General features: G+C 36.4%; 1 protein-coding gene across 5 annotated transcripts in view; it reads right to left on the bottom strand.

The window, feature by feature from the left end:
- Positions 1-20037, bottom strand: part of OSBPL9 (oxysterol binding protein like 9) — a 185040-nt gene that overhangs the window by 93619 nt on the left and 71384 nt on the right. For all 5 annotated transcript variants that reach the window (XR_012130161.1, XM_073233919.1, XM_073233920.1 and 2 more), the window contains exon 3: positions 10177-10255. Coding sequence is in view for 4 of the 5 variants with exons in the window: in XM_073233919.1 (XP_073090020.1) it covers positions 10177-10255 (79 nt within the window). In the remaining variant the exon portion in view is untranslated. The remainder of the gene's footprint in view (positions 1-10176; positions 10256-20037) is intronic.

Genomic DNA, 20037 nt, shown 5'->3' with positions numbered 1-20037 from the left:
ATACCAAACGATTTCACTCATATGTGGAGTATAAGAACAAAAGAAAACTGAAGGAACAAAACAGCAGCAGAAGCACAGAACCCAAGAATGGACTAATAGTTACCAAAGGGAAAGGGACTGGGGAGGATGGGTGGGAAGGGAGGGATAAGGGCGGGAAAAAAAGAAAGGGGCATTACGATTAGCATGTATAGTGGGGGGGTGGGCACGGGGAGGGCAGTGCAACACAGAGAAGACAAGTAGTGATTTTACAGCATCTTACTATGTTGATGGACAGTGACTGTGAACGGGGATGTGGTAGGGGGGGAACTTGGTGAAGGGGGAAGCCTAGTAAACAATGTCCTTCGTGTAATTGTAGATTAATGATACCAAAATAAAATTTAAAGAAAAAGATTACATTTCCCAGCACAACATTAACAATACCCTTAATAAGTGGTTGCTTCCTCTCTACCCCACTTCCTTTATTCATCCGAGATTCACTCTTAAAATATAATCACCTTCTCCAGAAAAGATTTCCAATCATTCTCTTCAAGATAAAAAAAAAAATCCCATTGACACCCATCCCCACTTGACTTAAATCACCCATATGCGAGGGCTTAGCTCAATTCTCTCTTAGATGATCCCAATTCCTCCCACTAGTCACCCAAAGCAGATGTCCTCATTAAAGCCAGCAACCCCAGCAAAGACACAACTTCTTTGTAGTTTAACTGAATTCTAATCCTTTTTTCCCAGAGTATTAGTCAAATTGTCTTAAGTTCCTCCAAATTTAGTATTAAGAAAATGCAATGATGAAATACAACTTGAATTCATATGCTGGACCAATGTTAATATATATGGAGTATATTGATTAAAGCATCATGATCATGAGAATAAATGTTCATAAACTGCATGTAGAGTTAATGAACCTTGGCAGAGTGAGCATTTTCTTAAAGACTTCACATCAGCTGGTTTGCTGCCTAAAGTAAAAACAAGGGTGAGTGCAATCACTACCAGAAGATAGACACTTAAATCAGGGATATTTCACCTGGAATTGTACAACCTGGAAGCCTCCCCTAGAATAATGATCTTCAAAATGTGAGATTTTTGAGGACAGGCACTTTGCTTTGCTCACTATACTTTACACTCAGAAACTAGCCTAGTGGCTGGTATACAATAAACACTCAAATCCTGACCGATAATGAAAATGAGTAGATGAAATAAATTTTAATACTGCCATTTTCTCTAAGTGCCTAGGAGCTGCCTGCAGCAGGGCTGTAGGCCCTTTACCCTCTCTGACTTCAACCACAGCAACTGTACTTTTCTCTGTCTCACATGTGGGCTTCTAAGTAAGACCACATTTGTAAAATGCTTTTATTAAAAACTTGAAAACCATGGAAAAGCTATCATTATCATTCCCTTCCATGAGCTTCTATTAAGCAGTTACAAGTACAAACAACTTAATGCTAAGTTGTCCCTCAAGTTATTTTTGAGTCCCTAAGGTTCCTTGAGGTATGAAGATGAACTTTACATAAGCAGTACTTGCTTATTCAGCTTTTATATAACCTGAACTTTCTTGAGCACTGACTCTTCATAGAAAAATCTGAATTTTCTTTTATCAGGCAACACATAGATGTATTCCACATTGTGCAAAGCTTGCCAGGTAACAATTTAGTTCTTGCAGCATCTCTAACTCCATTTGAAGAACACTGCTCTTGCAACTATTTTGATATATTTTGCATTCTACTCTATCATTCTTTTGATTAGTAGAAAAACAGAAAAATTAAAGGGCCAATAGAAGTGATAACAAATGTAAATTTTATAAACATAATATAACTGAAAAAATCATTAGGCATGCTGAAAACACTAAATCTTTATCATCAACAGAACACTCCTTAAACTTTGGCCCATTGCCTATATAGCCATTTTTGAAGGAAAAGAATAAAACATATAAATACATCTTATGAATAAATATTACTCCTAAAAAGGCAAGGTGTCATTAAGGAATCTGTAGTACATTGAAAGAATACATCCCTCTCATACCCTGCAAGTCTTGCTCCTCACAGTCTACTTTCATGCATATTTTCAAGTACATATATTAAATACATACTGAAGTAGAGAAATGCTTTTCTTTATATATTTTCATTTACTCTTCACAAGAACAGCTACCAAACAATGTTTTTCAAATTGGACAAAAAGAGTATTTACTATACATTAGCAACTTCTCAGATGGTACACCTAATGAATGAGTCTAAGACTATTCCCTATTCCCTTTCAAAAAGGATATTAGGAAAAGGTGAACAAAGGAATAAGTCACCAAACAAAAAATAAACACAATATTTTTGAAGGAGGGAATTTTAATCCATATGCTGATGAAAGGTGCAGTAAAGCAGAAGGGAGTATAAATCAACACAATCTCTCGTGAAAGCAATTAGGGAGGATTGTTTCAGTAATATTAAAAATGCTTTTGTCTTTTCCTGAATAGCCAAAGCAATCCTGAGAAGGAAGAACGAAACTGGAGGGGGGAGATTATGCTCCCCAACTTCAAGCTCTACTACAAAGACACAGTAATCAAGACAATTTGGAACTGGCACAAGAACAGACCCATAGATCAATGAAACAGAATAGAGAGTCCAGATATAAACCCACACACATGGCCAATTAATATATGATAAAGGAGCCATGGATATACAATGGGAGAAAGACAGCCTCTTCAATAACTGGTGTTGGAAAAATTAAACAGCTACATGTAAGTGAATAAAACTGGATTATTGTCTAACTCCATACACAAATGTAAACTCAAAATGGATCAAAGACCTGAATGTAAGCCATGAAACCATAAAACCCATAGAAGAAAACACAGGCAAAAATCTCTTGAATATAAACACGAGCAACTTTTTCCTGCAAGGAACCTTCTTGGGCAAGGGAAACAGAGCAAAAATGAACAAATGGGACTACATCAAACTAAAAAGCTTCTGTACAGCAAAAGATACCATCAATAGAACAAAAAGGCATCCTACAATGTGGGAGAATATATTCATTAACAACTTAACTGATAAGGAGTTAACATCCAAAATATATAAAGAACTCACACACCTCAATACCCAAAAAGACAAATAACCTGATTAAAAAGGATCTGGGCAGAGGATCTGGACACTTCTCCAAAGAAGAAATTCAAATAGCCAAGAGGCACATGAAAAGATGTTCCACATCACTAATCATCCAGGAAATGCAAATTAAAACCACAATGAGATATCACTTCACAACAGTAAGGATCGCCACCATCCAAAAGACAAAGAACAACAAATGTTGGTGAGGTTGTGAAGAAGGGGAACCCTCCTACACTGCTGGTGGGAATGTAAATTAGTTCAACCATTGTGGAAAGCAGTATGGAGGTTCCTCAAAATGCTCAAAATAGACATACCATTTGACCCAGGAATTCCACTCCTAGAGATTTACTTGAAGAAAACAAGATCCCTGATTCAAAAAGACATATGCATTCCTATGTTTATCACAGCACTATTTACAACAGCCAAGATATGGAAGCAACCTCAGAGTCCATCAATAGATAAATGGACAAAGAGGAGGTGGTACATAAACACAATGGAATATTATTCAGCCGTAAAAAGAAAGCAAATCCTCCCACTTGCAACAACATTGATGAAGCTATAGGCTATTAATGCTCAGTGAAATAAGCCAGGCAGAGAAAGACAAGTACCAAATGCTTTCACTCATTTATGGAGTATAACAACAAAGCAAAACTGAAGACTCACAGACTCCAAGAAAGGACTAGCAGTTACCAAAGGGAAGGGGTTGGGGAGGATGGGTGGGGGAGGGAGGGAGAAGGGGATCAAGGGGCACTATAATTAGCACACAAATAAAGGTAGGGAATGTGGAAGGCAGTACAGCATGGAGAAGACAAGTAATGACTCTATAGCATCTTACTATGCTGATGGGACAGTGACTGCAATAGGGTGGTAAGGACTTGATAATATGGGTGAAATGTTGAAGGTAGAATTTTAAATACTGGGTATTTTTCTAGTTATTAGTGTGCACTGTAGAGTGTCAAGTCTTCTATCAGGTTGAGATGGGTAGTATGAACTACTGCTACACAACTACTTTTGACCTATAATAACAGTACTTTCATATGGTTGAAGCTAATAGCTTTCACCCCAATCTCTTTATCACTCCTTTGAGCCAGCCTATCAATGGTTCTGCCCTAGTGTGATCCAAGGTTTGGTCTTCAGCCCTGTTCTTAGTCAGTTCTCCCAGAAGGTTCACACCTACTTCTACCATGGTTTTAGCCAGAGACTGGAAATACACAGAGGTTTAATCTAGCCCACAGTTGCATTTTGTTGGCCTACATATATTTTTTAATCTGAAGACTTAACACACACATATTCAAATCTGAACCTACATACAATAAATCTGGATTTCTGACTTCTGAAAAACCAGATGATCTAGCAACATTGGACAAGCCTTATCAAAAACCTACAACTGTCTGGAACTAAATCCCCTCAAACAGGCTGTAAACTCTCCAAATTGCTAATTGTTATTCGGCTTTACTCTTCATTCACCTAGCTCTTACACATTCACATTTTCAACTTCTAGTTCCACCTACCAGCAATATACTGACAACCACAAATCTCCATCTCCAGCCCAGACTCAGATCCAGTCGCCATCACCATCTATACCTGTGTGTGGTCTCACAAACATAAGAAGTCCGGCACCATGCCTGTTCTTCTGTATTCTCTATCAGATGTGGGCAACACACAAACAGTGAGCCAAGCCAAAAATGTCACCTTTAACTACTCTCATTCTCTCACCTCCCACTTCCAAGCAATCACCAGTTCCTACAGCTTCACCTCTTAAAAATCTCAAGTGTAATTCCTCTCCTTTTCCCCCATTACCACTGCTTTAATCACCTCAGGGCCTTATCAAAAACACAGCTATTTGTCTAAACCCACATCTCATTATGTCTCTTCTCTTATTAAAACTTGGTTTCATTGGCTCCCACAGACCTCATAAAAATACAACATTTTTGTATTAGATGTAGGCCTCTCCCTATCTCTACAGCTTCATCTTCTCCCCATTGTTCTGACAGTATGAAACATTTATCGTTCCCTGAACACACTGGCAGCATCACATTCCCATACCTTTGCACATGCTACAACATCCCTCAGCCTGGCAAACTTCTATTTAATCTTCAGAACTCTGTGAGAGAGAGGGGGTAAGGAGGGAGAAGGGAAGGAGAGAGCCTGGTGACAAAGACCTTTTAATTTTTACATCATATATTTCTAAGCAACTTGAAAATTTCAGAGCTAGTATGATTTCTAATTTTGATTATTATAAAAAGAAATACTTGATAACAAGAAAAACTTATCTTCTGTGAAACACAAAGATATTACCTCTTTTGCCTCTTCATGATTTCAATGCTCTATACACATTTCCACTACTACAGCATATATCACACTCCATCATAATTACTTCTTTATAAGCTCCTTGACACCATCGCCCATGTCTTACTTACTCATATACACTCAGTTCTTAGCATGGGGAATTACATGCTCTATATACAATAAATGTTAGAGTTTACCAGCTAGTCTAATACCAAAACTGCTTTCTGTACAATTCTAGTCAATAACCTACATGCAAACAACTTTAGCTGAGTGATAGGAAAAGGCATCATTTTTCGCCCTTATCCAAAAGAAAAGGGCTGGTTTATAAAGATAAATTGCAACTCTTTTCTTTTTAATTTCTGTAAAAGGATAGAATGAAATTGTACTTTTCAAACTTTTTAAAAGCTCTGTTATGCTAGATGTAACTTCAATTATTGCCCAAATGAAAAAAAAAACTATAGAGAGTATTTGTTTCTTAAAAATAAAATTAATTTAAATTAACTCTGACCTGAGATTTTATGGCATTTCTTTAAAACTGTGCATACTGTGAAATATCAAGTTACCAGAACTGGGAATCACTGTAATGACAAATGATCTATTGTTAGATGAATTTGTTTTTTTCCGTGATACTAATAATCCTCTTTACTATAAAAAAATGATGTTTCAGGATTTAGGACATGTAGGACTGCTAGAGATTAAAACCATGTAGGAAATGTAGGTGATAGTAACCTACCTACATGAATTCCCATACACTTGAAATTTTTAGCTCCTATGAATGAACTGTCCATGCTCCTATCAAAAGGCAATGCCCCACCTACACACTGGGACCCATCTTCTCTTACCTTCTCAAGGATACAATCCAGTTATTCTCCTCTTTCTCTTTCACATCATCAATGCTGCGAACAGCATAAAGCATGCAATTATTTCTCTTATCTTAAAGAGTCCCTTGCTCTTATTCCCCCCTCTACTGCTATTTTTACCACCTTCCCTTTAGCACAGAACTTGAAAGCACTGTTTATTCTTCTACCTTAAAATTGCTCTTCTCAAGGCTGCCAATAGACTCCTGACTGATACATCTCGTGATCATTTCTCAGCCCTAAGCTTACTTGATCTATCAGGAGCATTTGACACAATTGTTGATTCCTCTTTACTCCGAGAAATACTTTCTCTCCTGGCTTCCAGGTTACCACATTCACTTGGTTTTCTTCCTCCTTTTTTGACTGCTTCTTTTCAATGTCTTTTGCTAGTTCTGCCTCATCTCCGTACACTCTAAGTAATTGTTGGAGTTCTCCAGGGCTCATTACTTGGACCCCTTTTTCTCTACACTTACTCCCAAATTCTTGTGGCTTTACATAACATCTATATGCCAATGACTCCCAAATTTATTTCTCCAGTGTGAACTTTTCTCCTGAACTCCACATTTCAACAGCCTACTTGACATCTCCATCTGGATGTTTGATAGGCATCTAGAACTTATTTATAAACATGTCTAAGGCTCAACTACTGATGCCCACATGCCCCACCACCACCACCACACACACAAACTAGTTCCTCTTGCAATCTTCCCACCTCCATTAACGGCATCTCCATTCTCACTGCCTAAGCCACAGCTCTTGGTGACAACCTAGACTCCTGTCTTTCTCTCACATGCTATAGTTCAACCTTCAAAATAAATATAATATGATATGACAGACTACTACTTAGCAATATAAGAGGAACAAACTACCAATACATGTAACAATAAGAGTAAATATTAAAAACATTATGCTGAGCTTAAATAAAGCCAGATGAAAAAGGAGTACATACTGTATAATTCCATTTATATGAAACTCTTCAAAAGAAAACTTCATAGTGATAGAAGTACAGCAGCAGTTGCCTGGGGCCAGGGGCTGGGGAGCTGGGACTGACTTAAGGAATAAGGAAACTAAGGTGATATAGAAATGTTTTAGATCTTGATTGTGGAAGCAGTTATATGAGTAAATAAACTTGTCAATACTCACTGAACTTTATAAAGTGGACACTTCATTGTATTTAATTATACCTCAATAAAGTTGATTAAACATACCTACATAATTCAACCACTTCTTACTACATCCCTACCCCCACTGCTACCATGTGAAAGCCCCCATCATCTCTCTTCAGGATTACAATAGCCTTCTATCTAGTTTCTCAACGTCTGTCCCTGCCTCTTGCATTTTATTCTCTAGAGTGTTTTTTAAAAAATCACATCAGGTTGCTCCTCAGCTAAAAACCTAATAGCTTCTCATCTTAGTAAAATTCAGTGTCCTCACAATGGAGTGTAAGGTTTCACATGACGGAACTCCCTGTTACTTCTTAGACCTCATCTCCCACCACCACTCACCATCATGGTTACTCTAACCAGGGCTGGCCTCCATGCTGTTCTTCAAATATGGCAGCACACTCTTTTGCACTTACTGTTGCCTCTGCCTAGAATGATGTACTTTCCAACATTATCCCCAAGAAAGCCTTTAGCTTGTTCCCTCACTTCCTTCTGGGCTTTCATTGAAAAGCACCATCCCAATGAGTTTTTCCCCGACCACTCTAAAATCTACCAGCCCACTCCCCCCACCCACCACCTCATAAACAACCTCACTTCTTCTTCATTCTCTCTTTTATTTTTTTCTCCCCTGGACTTAGCACTCTCTTATTTAGTTAGACTTTACTAATTGATTTTGTTTACTGGCTTTCTCTTCTTCCAGAATGAATGACCCAAAAGGGCAAGAAATTTCATCTGTTTTGTTCACTACTGTATCCCCAGAACTTAGACTAATGTCTAAAACAGATGTTGAATAAATGAATCTGAACAAATTACAGTTTTCCCTCTAATAGTTGATGGTAAGTAGAGATGCATCAACTGACACTTCACTTGCTTTAAAAAATTCTGTACATTAAAACTTCAACACATTTAAATACATGCTAATATATATCAGCCAAATTTGCTTTCAATTATAATCAAGACCTATCAGGCATTGAGAACTTTTTATCAAATTTTCAGAGATTTTCTTATGAGAAAAGACCTATGTGAAATAACTTATTACTGCCAAAAATACATAGTCTTACCAAGTTCTTTACAAGCCAGATAATCTCATGTTGCCTTAGAATCCATAACTAAAAATAAACTAACCAATCTGACAGTCTCAGAACCAAGAATCCACTAAAAAAATACATATAACTCTGATTTATACTTGTCACGTAAATCATTTGTTAAAGGAATTACCTGTTTTAGAAGCAAGCCAAAGGGGAGATCAGTTTAGCATAAATAATTTGGAAGTAAACCAAAAGGCAGAGGTGCCTTTGCTCTGGAGCTCTGAGTCTCCTCTCCTTTAACAGGCAAACAATACAGCTTCTGTAAGTCCAAAGGAAGTGTCTCCTTAGTAACTGCAGAGGAGAAAATTCCATACTGCAGCCTTCACCTGCATCCAGCAGCTATTTTTTTGAAACGCACTGAGGTATTCAACTTCACTCAAGTAATGAGTTCCAGTGTGTGGGCATTATCTAGTTTATAAGCAACACTATATACTTAATGTAAAAATAAAGGCCCTGGGCTTTCATAATAAGATTGAAAATACTTCATGAAACTAAATATAGCAGAAAATTTCTGCTATAGGAGAGCATCATTAAGTTAAGCAGCTCTGAATAAAGACTATGACCAAACACAGTAAATACTTTAAAGGCACTTTTTCCTAAAAGCATTACAGATATTACTGAGTACTTGATTTGTCTTTACTATATATAAGCTGCATCTTTCATTTCTGTGTTCATTTCTTAAACAAGACAATGAAGAAAAATAACTGCAATATACTATCCTAGCACAGGACAATAGCTGTCTCAACCTACCATATAACAATCTTAACATTGTGAAGACATCATAGCCAAAACATTTTTAAGCTAAAAATTTATTTAGTATTTATCTGTATTGTATAGCTAGCATCTATCACAGTACATTATCACTTGTAGTTCACAGAAAGTGCTAACATCTCCAGATCTTCGCACTTATAAGTTCCTTGGACTGCTTTAAACATAAAATAGAGGTTATTCTGGCAGGCAAAATAACAAAAACATTTGTAATAAAGCTATTAAACACTCCTAACACATGAAAGGTACATTAGGACAGGATCGTTAAAATGGATTTTTATTTGCTGGTTTAGATTTTCAAAGCAAGGTGAAATGAGAATGATCACACAGTACCTTATCCTTTCTACTGGTGAACCATAGCATGCAATGCTGAAACACAGCAGTGGCAGATGGCATTGGTGCTATTAACTATAAAAAGGATAATAGCAGAGAAATGACAGCTGGCAGACAAGACACAGAAATACAGGTAAAATGAAGCAAATTTGCAGTTGTTGAAGCGAAGCAAAGCAAAACCTTTAATCCAAAGGTTGCCACCAGCTTCAATTTAATTTCCATTTTGAGTTTTACATGGACAAAAACTGCAACCTTCACAGTCTTTAGACTCTTCATGCAGAAGCAGAACCATACTCCTCAAAAAAGATCAGCAACCTTCTGTAAACACAAGCCAGCAGCAGCAGCCCATTACTCTCCCTTTTAATTTTTAATCTCCAATTGCAGCCAGATCCACAGTCGTTTCAAGTAGATCTGTATCCACTGCAGATACAAATCCCTGCCTAACCTGCAGTACCACTTCATCCAGAACGTTCCTGTGCACTGGTTCATGCAGTATCAGTTGCAAAATCATTCAAGTCATCCAGCAAACAACCCAAAAGAGAAGGAAAGCAGCATTTGGGACTATGAAGAGAAAGAATCTCTTCTTTCAGCTCACCCTGGAAATGGAAGGTTTTCTGATCAACAGTTATTGTGAAGGTGCTGTCGTCCTCATCGTCTATACCAATCACTGCTCCCTGTGAAACAAAGAGCAAAATCCCAATAAGGCAAACAATGACATCAGCAATATTCACTACTGCTACAGCCCTGGAACGCTCAATGTACCACAACACTGCAAGCAGGATAGACGCAGAAAAGGGCAATCTGAGTGTCTACTTTTGATTGAGGAGGGAGAACTAAGGGAGAGGGGATGGCAGGGCACTGCAGTACTCTGCATGGTACTTTCAATCCTTGCATAGGAGGTATGGAGTAGTGGGAGGGGGAGGGAACAGAGAGGCTGAATCTAGGTTCTATGTTTAAGAGACAGTCATGGAGCCTTTCTGAGCTTTAGAATGCTTTCTAAAATGGTGTCAGAAATCTCCACCTCACCAGGTTGTACTGAGGTTCAAAAAACACAGGTGCTCTTCATCAGGCTGCTTTTGTGTTATACTTGTTAGTGCAGAAGTGCCATGACTTGCTTCAAAACATTGTCCAAGTCACTTTTTCCAGATATCCTCTCATAACCACTGTGATTATCTGTTTATATGTCTGCCTCCTCCTACTGAACTGCTATAAGCTCTTGGAAGTCAATAACTATATTATTTATTTTAATATGTGGCACTCAAGTACACACTCAATGTTTTCTAGATAAAAAAGCATGAACAATTCCCCAAAAGTGTGGGGAGGAGACTGCATTTATAAGTTGTTTGTTCCAAGAAGGTGGATATAGTGAGTTTTAAATTTTTATTTTTTTGTATTCAGTTACATACAGCCTCTTAAGACAACAGGAATTAAGGGAAGAGACAGGTTGCTATGCAAAACAGAGAGTCTATTGGTCAGTATCCTTAAGGAATAGATGTCTTAAGTATTCCAGAGAGAAAAGTTAGAGAACATGGAATAGATAAAATGCCCCAGGTTGGTGACAAATGAAGCAGTGTGCTCAAGACAAAACCAGGACCTTGAAAATGAGGTTGAAAAGACTCATGAGGCCAAAATACCTAATCCTATGAAAAAAGGACACTGCTATCCCAGGAGCTAATAGAGCCAAACATTTATTCATTTCTTTCAGAAGCTGTCTGGATGAACCCCAACTCTATCCAAATCTTAGTTATTTCTCAGTTTCAGGTTAGACAGGGATTTTTACCTCCGTTTTCAGATAAGGAAAATGTCTTCAGGAGTATAATGACTTACCCAAGGTCACACAAAGAATTAATGTCAGCACCAAAAACACTGCCATGGTGTCTACTTATTCCTAACAGCAAATATAGACACACCTCAGTGGTTAAGCATATGTGAGAGCAGCTTTCTGGTTTACTTAATTTTATGGTTAACAGTTAATCTTCTAAATTATGATTATCAAATATTTACTGAGTAATAACTCAATACAAAAATATGTGCTAGATACATTTCTGGAATTTGTAACAGTAGTCCCAGCCCACAAGGCATTTATATTCCAGTGGAGGAGATAAAACACACAAAGAGATAAGTATAGTATATGGCAAAAAGTGATCTCTACATGGATGAACTTTGAAAATATAAAGTCAAAGAAGCTGGCCACAAAGGACCACATGTTGTATGATGCCATTTATATGAAATGTCCCAAATAGGCAAATTCATAGAGACCAAGAGTAGAGTAATGACTGCCTAGGGCTGCGGAGGTGGAGGGGAGAGGAAGTTAAAATAGGGAATGACTGCTAATGCGTATGGGTTTCTTTATGAAGCAATGAAAACATTCTAAAATTGATTGTGGTGGTGGTTGCACAATTCTGTGATTATACTAAAAACACTGAACTGTACTTTAAGTGAGAGAACTGTATGGCATGTAAATTATATCTCAATGAAGCTGTTATAAATCACCCCAATCCCAAATGCCTCTTCTTTCTTTTGGGTCCCTTAACATAAGTTCACCAGTTACCTAGTCAACTCAGATACCTAGTCAACCTGTTACCTAGTCAACTCAGAACCTAGAAACCTATAGGTTCTATATACATTCTCCTTCATTCCATCACAAGTTTCACTCATTGCACTTCTGAACTATAATCTCAAATCCAACTCTTCTTCAGCCTACAAATTACTATTGCCCTAAGCAAAGTCAATGTCACTTCTGGCTTGATAAAGTAATCTGTCTGCCTCAGTCTGGCCACCTAGAGTCCACAGTCCTTGCTATTGCCAGAGTAGTATTTCTAAATACTACTTTGGGGTGGCAGAGGTAGTATTTTTTTGTACTGTTTTGCACTATTTCTAAAGTACAGACTCTCACAGGAGATCCAGATGTTTCTAAAACCTTCCATGGCTTTCCACGAACTATTAGATAAAGTAAACATTCCTTCATAATGCCATTCAAGACTGTTCAAAATCTGGTCCAACCAACCTTTCCATTGTTATCACTCACCCTTTCTCCTCAAGTCACTGAAACCCTATATGTACTCAGCTTCAACGTGTCTTCCACACATTGAAAAAAAAAACAATTTCACTTTTTTTTATGTCCTTCAAGCTCAATTCCCCACCATTTCTTAAACAAAAGCAAACCTCATCTTTCCCCATTACTACCACCTACTTTCTCATTGCTTTCATAGAAGAGCTTTTTGAAAATTAGCCATGCCTTCACCTTTAATTCACTCCTGCAGTCCAGCTTCCTTCCCCACCACTGGACCCATCTGTGCTCTCACGTCTCCAATGACCGGTTTACTACTCTCTAGTCTTGTCATACAGCACCACGCATAAGCATTGTGGCTGCTGACCACTTCTTTCTTGACACTCTCCTTCAATGGTTCTTAACTACCTGTATAGTGCTTCAGAAATATTTCTACCTAAGTACCTTTGACAACCTATATGGGAGATAGCATTCTTTTCTGGTCCATTACACTTTTCCCCTCCTCTACACAAATGCTGCCTTGAAGACTCTGGAACCTATCAGATCATCTGCCACTCCAATCAGGTCTTGCCATTACCTTGAGCATTCTTCAATGTACAGAGGCAACTTACCTGACACTGGAGCCCCCAGTTTCTTGATTTGTTCAACTCAAACTGTATTGCCATTCTTCTTTAGTCATTCATTCCCTGTGGCAATACCCTGAACCTGCACTATCCAATAAGATAGCCACTAATCACATGTGGATATTTAAATTTTAATTATAGTTAATTAAACTAAGTAAAATTTATAAATAAGTTGCTCAGTCATTCTAGTCATATGTCAAATACTTAATAGCCACATGTGGCTAGTGGTTATGGAACTAGACAGTGCAGATGGAGAACATTTTAGTAACTAAAGAAAGTTCTATTGCACACTAAGGCCCTAGACCTTGTCATCACAGAGAACTAAACCACAGTAAATAGTTAATATTGTCAATTACTGAAAAATTTCAATGAGCCAGACACTATTTAACACATATTATATCATTTGAAAACAGCTTTACATATATACAAATCCCAACTGTACAAGCTCAGTGAAGAGATGCTCCACTTGGAGTTTTTCCAAATCATTAGCCCTGTCCTCCACCACAAAGGTAAATACTACCCTTACTTCTAACATTACAAATTAGCTTTGTCTTTGAACATTATACAAATGGACTCATATATATTTTCTTTTGTGTCTGGCTTATTTCACTCAACATAATGTTTGTGAAATTCAGCAATGTTTTTGCAGTTCATTTTTATTACTATATACAGTCTTCCTTTGTATGGACATCCACAATTTATTTATCAGTTCCATTGTAAATGGACAGTTAATGTTGTTTCCAGTTTTAGGTTATTAGAATTATGCTGCTATGACATTCTTAGTCATATCTTTTCTTATACATGTGCTTAGATACAATCTAGGAGTGAATTTGCTAAGTGGTAAGATATGCACATACCAATTTTAACAGACACTTCATACAATTCTCAAAAACAGTTGTGCCAATTAAATTCCTACTGTGGTTTACGAAAGTTTAAATTGCTCCATATCTTCACTATTTTTTTACTTCAGTTATTCAAGCAGGTGAGTAATGGTATTGTATAGTGGTTTTAATTTACATTCCTGATAACTAATAAGGTTAAGCATCTTTTCATGTTTCTTGGCCATTTGAACATCCTCTTATGAAATTGTTCAGGTTTTTTTACCTATTGACAAGATTGGACTATCATTTTCTAATTACTTGTAAGGGTTTTTATATGTCCTGGATGTGAATCCTTCACTGGTTATGAATTAGGCAAGTATCTTCTCCCACCCTGTTGCCAGTCTTTGTATTCTCATAATGATGTATTTTCATGAAGAGTTCTTAACTTTAACATAATACAATGTACTGATTTTACACTTTGTAGTTACATTTTCTGTGTCTTCTTTAAGTCTTTCCTTATCCCAAAGACATGAAAACATTCTTCTATGTTATCTTTGGTAATCCTTTACATTTGGAAATCAGGTATAGAAAGTCCCCCAACTTTTCTCTCTTGGCTTTTATGAATTATAAATCTGTATCACTACCATAGCCATAGTCAGGTCTCACTAGAATGGCAGGTGAGAACAATTTACAATTTCTACTGAGGTCTGTCTGTTGACTAAGCAGTAGAAATCAGAAGTGGGTATTCTTGGCCCTTTATTAATTTTAGAGTCAGCTGAACATGTTCTACACACACACACACACACACAAAGATATCGACTGATAATGAACTAGGATTGCCATTTATTTAAGTCTTCCTTTTTTATTTCAATAATGTTTATAGTTTTATGAGTATAGGTCTTGTCCACCTTTTCTGTCCATACAGAGGAAGTCTGTATATAGTAATAAAAGTCTGTATATAGTAATAAAAAATACAAAAGAAGACTGTATATAGTAATAAAAATGAACTACTGCAAAAACATTGCTGAATTTCACAAACATTACATTGAGTGAAATAAGCCAGACACAAAAGAAAATATATATGAGTCCATTTGTATAATGTTCAAAGACAAAATTAATTTGTAATGTTAGAACATCAGAAACAGTTAATGTTTCTGATGCTATTATAAATATCTATTTTGAAAAAATCATTTTCTAATTACCTGTTGCTGGTATATTGAAATAGAATTTATTTTGGTATGCTGACCTTATATCCAGTAATCTTACTAAATTAACTTAGCTATTCTAATAGCACATCTGTAGATTCTTTTGGATTTCTGTGAATAAGAGTTTAATTTTTCTACTCCAATCCTTAAACCTTATATATATATTTTTCTTGCTTTATGCATTGGCTAGGACTGCCTGGTTTAAGACTGCTACTAGAGTGGCAGACAAGATTGAATGTAAGTAGTAATGGGGGCTTTCTTGTCTTGTAACTAACTGGTCTGTCTCCCATTGTCCACTGTAGCTATTTAAAATCTTCTCTACTTTCCTCAACCCCCAACAACAACATAAGTCATCATCAGGCAGGAACTCTAAACCCACTAATGCCCTCCCACCTGAAGACTCACTGCACCTATATCCACCCTTGCTTCCTTTCCACTTACCATAATGAAAAAGGGGCTCCACCCCCTCCTACCTTTCCTTAGGTCTCCTACTCTACCAATTTTCAGTTGTTCTCTTTCTCTACTGTCTTTCCCAACTGCATTTACACCCTCTGTTAACAACAACACTTTTAATTACACATCCTCATCTAGCAATTGGCCCACCTCTCTCACTCCCTACCAGGCAAGATTATTACTCAGACTAGTCCAAGTCTCCTGCCTCAAATTCATTTTAACTTCCCATTCCTTGTAGGATATGTAACCACATCAATGGTTCTTCTTCACCTTCAAATAAGGTGACCATATGACCTGGTTTGCCTAGGACAATTCCAGATTATTCTACTTGTTCTAGTATAATAATGAATAGAACCTCCTTTTACTCTCAGGAGTGTCCTGGTTTAGGAGATATAATCACTCAGCCACAGCCTAGCCTACAAGACACCTTGTGATTTGCTCCATCCTACCTCTCATCTTTCATCAAATTCTACACTTGGGCAGCTTGAGGTTGACCAACTGCCCCAAGCTCTCTTCTGCCAAACATCCTTCCTCCCCGCTTATCTGAGTTTATATTACTTATTTTTTTACATCTGATAAAGCAAAACTCCCTTTGCTAACTCATATGTGGAAACAGTATTCCACTATCAAGCAAAGTTCTTTGTTATACTAACCCAGCAAAGTATCAAAGTTTTTATTTCAGCCTTGCTCTTACGACCATATGTATTTCAGTGTATTCTCGTGATTTTTCTTCAGAAGGTTTTAGATGATCACCCTTTCAAGTTCTGTCAGTACTTGGGCTTACCAAGGTACCCACTGCTGCAGTGTCACACTATCCAGGTTCCAGATACTAAGTACTGGAGTCTCTTGTGCAACCAGATGAATTTTCTGATATTCCCTCTTCTCCTTTATTCTACACACATACATACTTCAGATATGAATCATAGTTCTGGTGCCAAAAACAGTTTTGTTCTCATGGTTTAGGAAAAGAAAACAGAATTCTAGCTATTTCAGGGCCAACCTTCCTTTGCAGAAAGAGAAAACTGGGCTAGTAAACTGGTTCCAAAGATAATAAAAAAGGAATGGTGACTCCTCTGGGACACACATTGCTCACACAGCTCCTAAAAGGAACGTAGACAGTGCTAAGAATACACAGCATAGCTACTTCCACTGCAATCCCACAACCACATACTTTCCCTCACTGCTGGAATAGTAGAAGTCTTATATTCATATAACACATTTAAATTTGATCTCTAAGACTTAGACAGAACAGGTATTATTCTCCTTTAGAAATTAGAAACCTGAGGCTAAGAGAGGTATAAAAATAATTTGACCAAGATCCTACAAATAAAAGGCAGAACTCAGGTCTTAACAACTCCTGATCCAAAGCCCTTTCTTAACAGGGCACTGTTATTACAACAAGCTACATTCACTAATTGCTTCAACATATTTATTAAATACCTACTTTGGGTCAGGAAGAATAACAGGCAGGAAATATAAATAGGAGTAAAATACATCTCTGCTCTAAAAGAGCCCATAGTTTAGAAAAGAGAGGAGTTAACAATACAGAAGGAAGCAAGAAAGCTCAAGGTTCAGTCTGCTCAACAAATATGCTATAGCATGGAGGACCTGCTTTACCATCATCCATGATTCAACAAGTATTTATTAAATTTTCTAGGCATTGTTCTAGATGATAGTAATAGAGTAGTGAGCAATTTTTTTTCTTTTTTCACTCAGTATTGTGTTCAGATTTGTTCATGCTGAATAAATAAATAGTTGACCCTTGAGCAATATTGCAGCATACGCCCCTCCACTTCCAATTGAAAATCTGCATATAACTTTTGATTCTCAAAAAAACTATTAATAGCCTGTTGACCAGAAGCCTTACCAATAACATAAGTCAATTAACATGTACTTTGTAATGTTATAACATATTCTTATAATAACCTAGAATAAAGAAAATGTTTTTTATTTGTCACAAATCTCCAAAATTTTACCAGTATATTTATTGGAAAAGAAAAATACCTATGCAGTTCAAACCTGTGTTGTTCAAGAGTCAACTGTATATATGTAATTTTTAAGTATATATATGCTTCCTATGCTAAGAATATGCATGTGTACACACACTTACTATCCATGTTGAGAATATACATGTACATTTTATCTGCTATATAGTATTCCATTTGTATAACACAACATACCAATTCCCATTTGTAGAACATTTATTTTTAATTTTTCCTATTCCAAATATGTTTATTCTTCATTTCCAATCTTTTTCCTTTTAATTCTTTAGTTTCTTATTCTTGTGTTACATATTTGCTAGGACTCTAGTATACTAATTTTGATAAAATACTAATTTTAATTCTTCCTTCCAAGCTTTCTGTCTTTTTTATCTTGTTTTGTCTTACAGCATTAACTAGGGCTGCCAGAGTACTGTGTTTAAGGCAGCAACCAAAGCAGGCACCCCTGTCTTGCTGCTGGCTTTAAAAGAATGCTTCTACTATACATAGCATTTTAGCAAATAACCCTTACCAGGTTAAGAATATTCTTTTCTCTTCCTAGCTTACTTAATCTGCACATATATTTCATTTTATTCACTGCTTCTTTTGCTTTACTCAGTCAGATAGTTTTCCTCTTTAATCTGCTGATATGGTAAATTAATTAATCTTAGAATTAGCATCCTTGTATTCCCAGAATAAACTCAATTTGATTGTAATATTTCTGCTCATACATTACTAGGTATAGTTTACTGTATTTTGTTCAGGATTTTGATATTTATTTTAATAAGGGATTTTAGCCTGAAATTTTCCTTTGTTATTTTCTTCTTTCTACTTTTTTTATCATTAGTTTCTTCTCTAATTTTTAAAATTTCATCTTAGCTCATTAATTTTCAATCTGTTTTATAATATATTCATTTAAGATTATAAATCATAGGCTGCCTCACAGGTAGTGTAAACATGTGGTCCCTTCATTATCATTCAGGTTTAAATATTTTATAATTTCCATTATGATTTCTACTTTCACCAATGAATTATTTAGGAGAGTGTGTGTGAGGTTGTGTGGCTACTGTTTTAAGAGATTTCTAATTTATTCCACTATTCTCAAAGAATGTTATCTATGCAATACTGGATTTGGGGTATTCTCTTTTTCCATAATAATTTAAATTTTTTTTCTTAAAGTCTATTATGACTGACATTAATACTGTCTCTTAGGATTTTTTCTGGTTAACATTTTCTGAGAATTTTTTTATCACTTCCTACTTTTAATTTCTAATCATAAACTGTTACAATCATTCAGAAAATGATGCATAATGACATTTAAGTACCAATCAGATAAAATAGACGTTTACATCCTGCCCAAAGGAAGACATTTTCAGTGTCAAATTCATAAAAAAAGACATGACACTTGCCAAAAAAAAAAAAGCCACTGAAAACAAAAAAGGCAGAAATTAAGAGAGTAATTTTTCATAATGAAATGACAAGAAAATTGGCAAAAATTTTTATAGGATGCAGATGTAAGGGGATGAGAAGGAAGGACATTCTTAAGGTTATCCATTAACCTAAAAATAGTACCTTATAGCATCCATTCTAACATGTCAATTATTCTAAGATGCACTGCAACGCCAGATGTTAACACATGAAAAAATAATGTAGAATCAATGAAATAAGGCACTAGCAGAAGAAGTCAGTTAGAAACCATTAGTTACTTATCATGGTACAATACTGATCTCTTTAGTGATGGACTAAAAGAAAAGGGAACAGATGACACATTCCTCAGGGAATCAGTCAACTCTGATAACCAGCACACTGGCAAATAGAGTACTCAGTTTCATTGCACTAGGCAAAAAAGAGTTACTTTAAGTCACATATTGATTAGTTCTCAAAAACTCACAATACATTTAGCATTAAATTTATGCTGAATATAATTCACCTTCCTTTGGTGCTTCCTAAGGCCATACAGAATTCCTCAGAATCTGAGATTCACCTTATCAATGATAATTATTAATTATGACAATAACTACCATTTATGTATCAAGAAACGAAGTCCCCAAAACTGAGTTTGGATACTTTAATACATCAGCTAATTTAACATTCATATTCTATGAGTAAATAACATGATGCCCATTCCAGAGGTAAAGAAAATAGGATTCAGAGCCGAACAGACAGAGATGCCTAAAGTCACAAAGCTAGTAAGTAGCACAATCCAGATGTGAATTCCACTTCATATATGGCCTGTTCTTGTCTCTATTCCACATTGCCTCTTTCATGTTTCTACTTCTCCATTTTGCATATTTTCCCTGGACATGTCAATTATTTGTTTTTGGGTAGTATATAGAGGAAAAAAATCAGACCCCAGCCTCAACCA

Source organism: Manis javanica, chromosome 4 (assembly GCF_040802235.1).
Source record: "Manis javanica isolate MJ-LG chromosome 4, MJ_LKY, whole genome shotgun sequence".
Lineage (NCBI taxonomy): Eukaryota > Metazoa > Chordata > Mammalia > Pholidota > Manidae > Manis > Manis javanica.
This window is presented reverse-complemented; position numbering and strand designations above follow the sequence as displayed.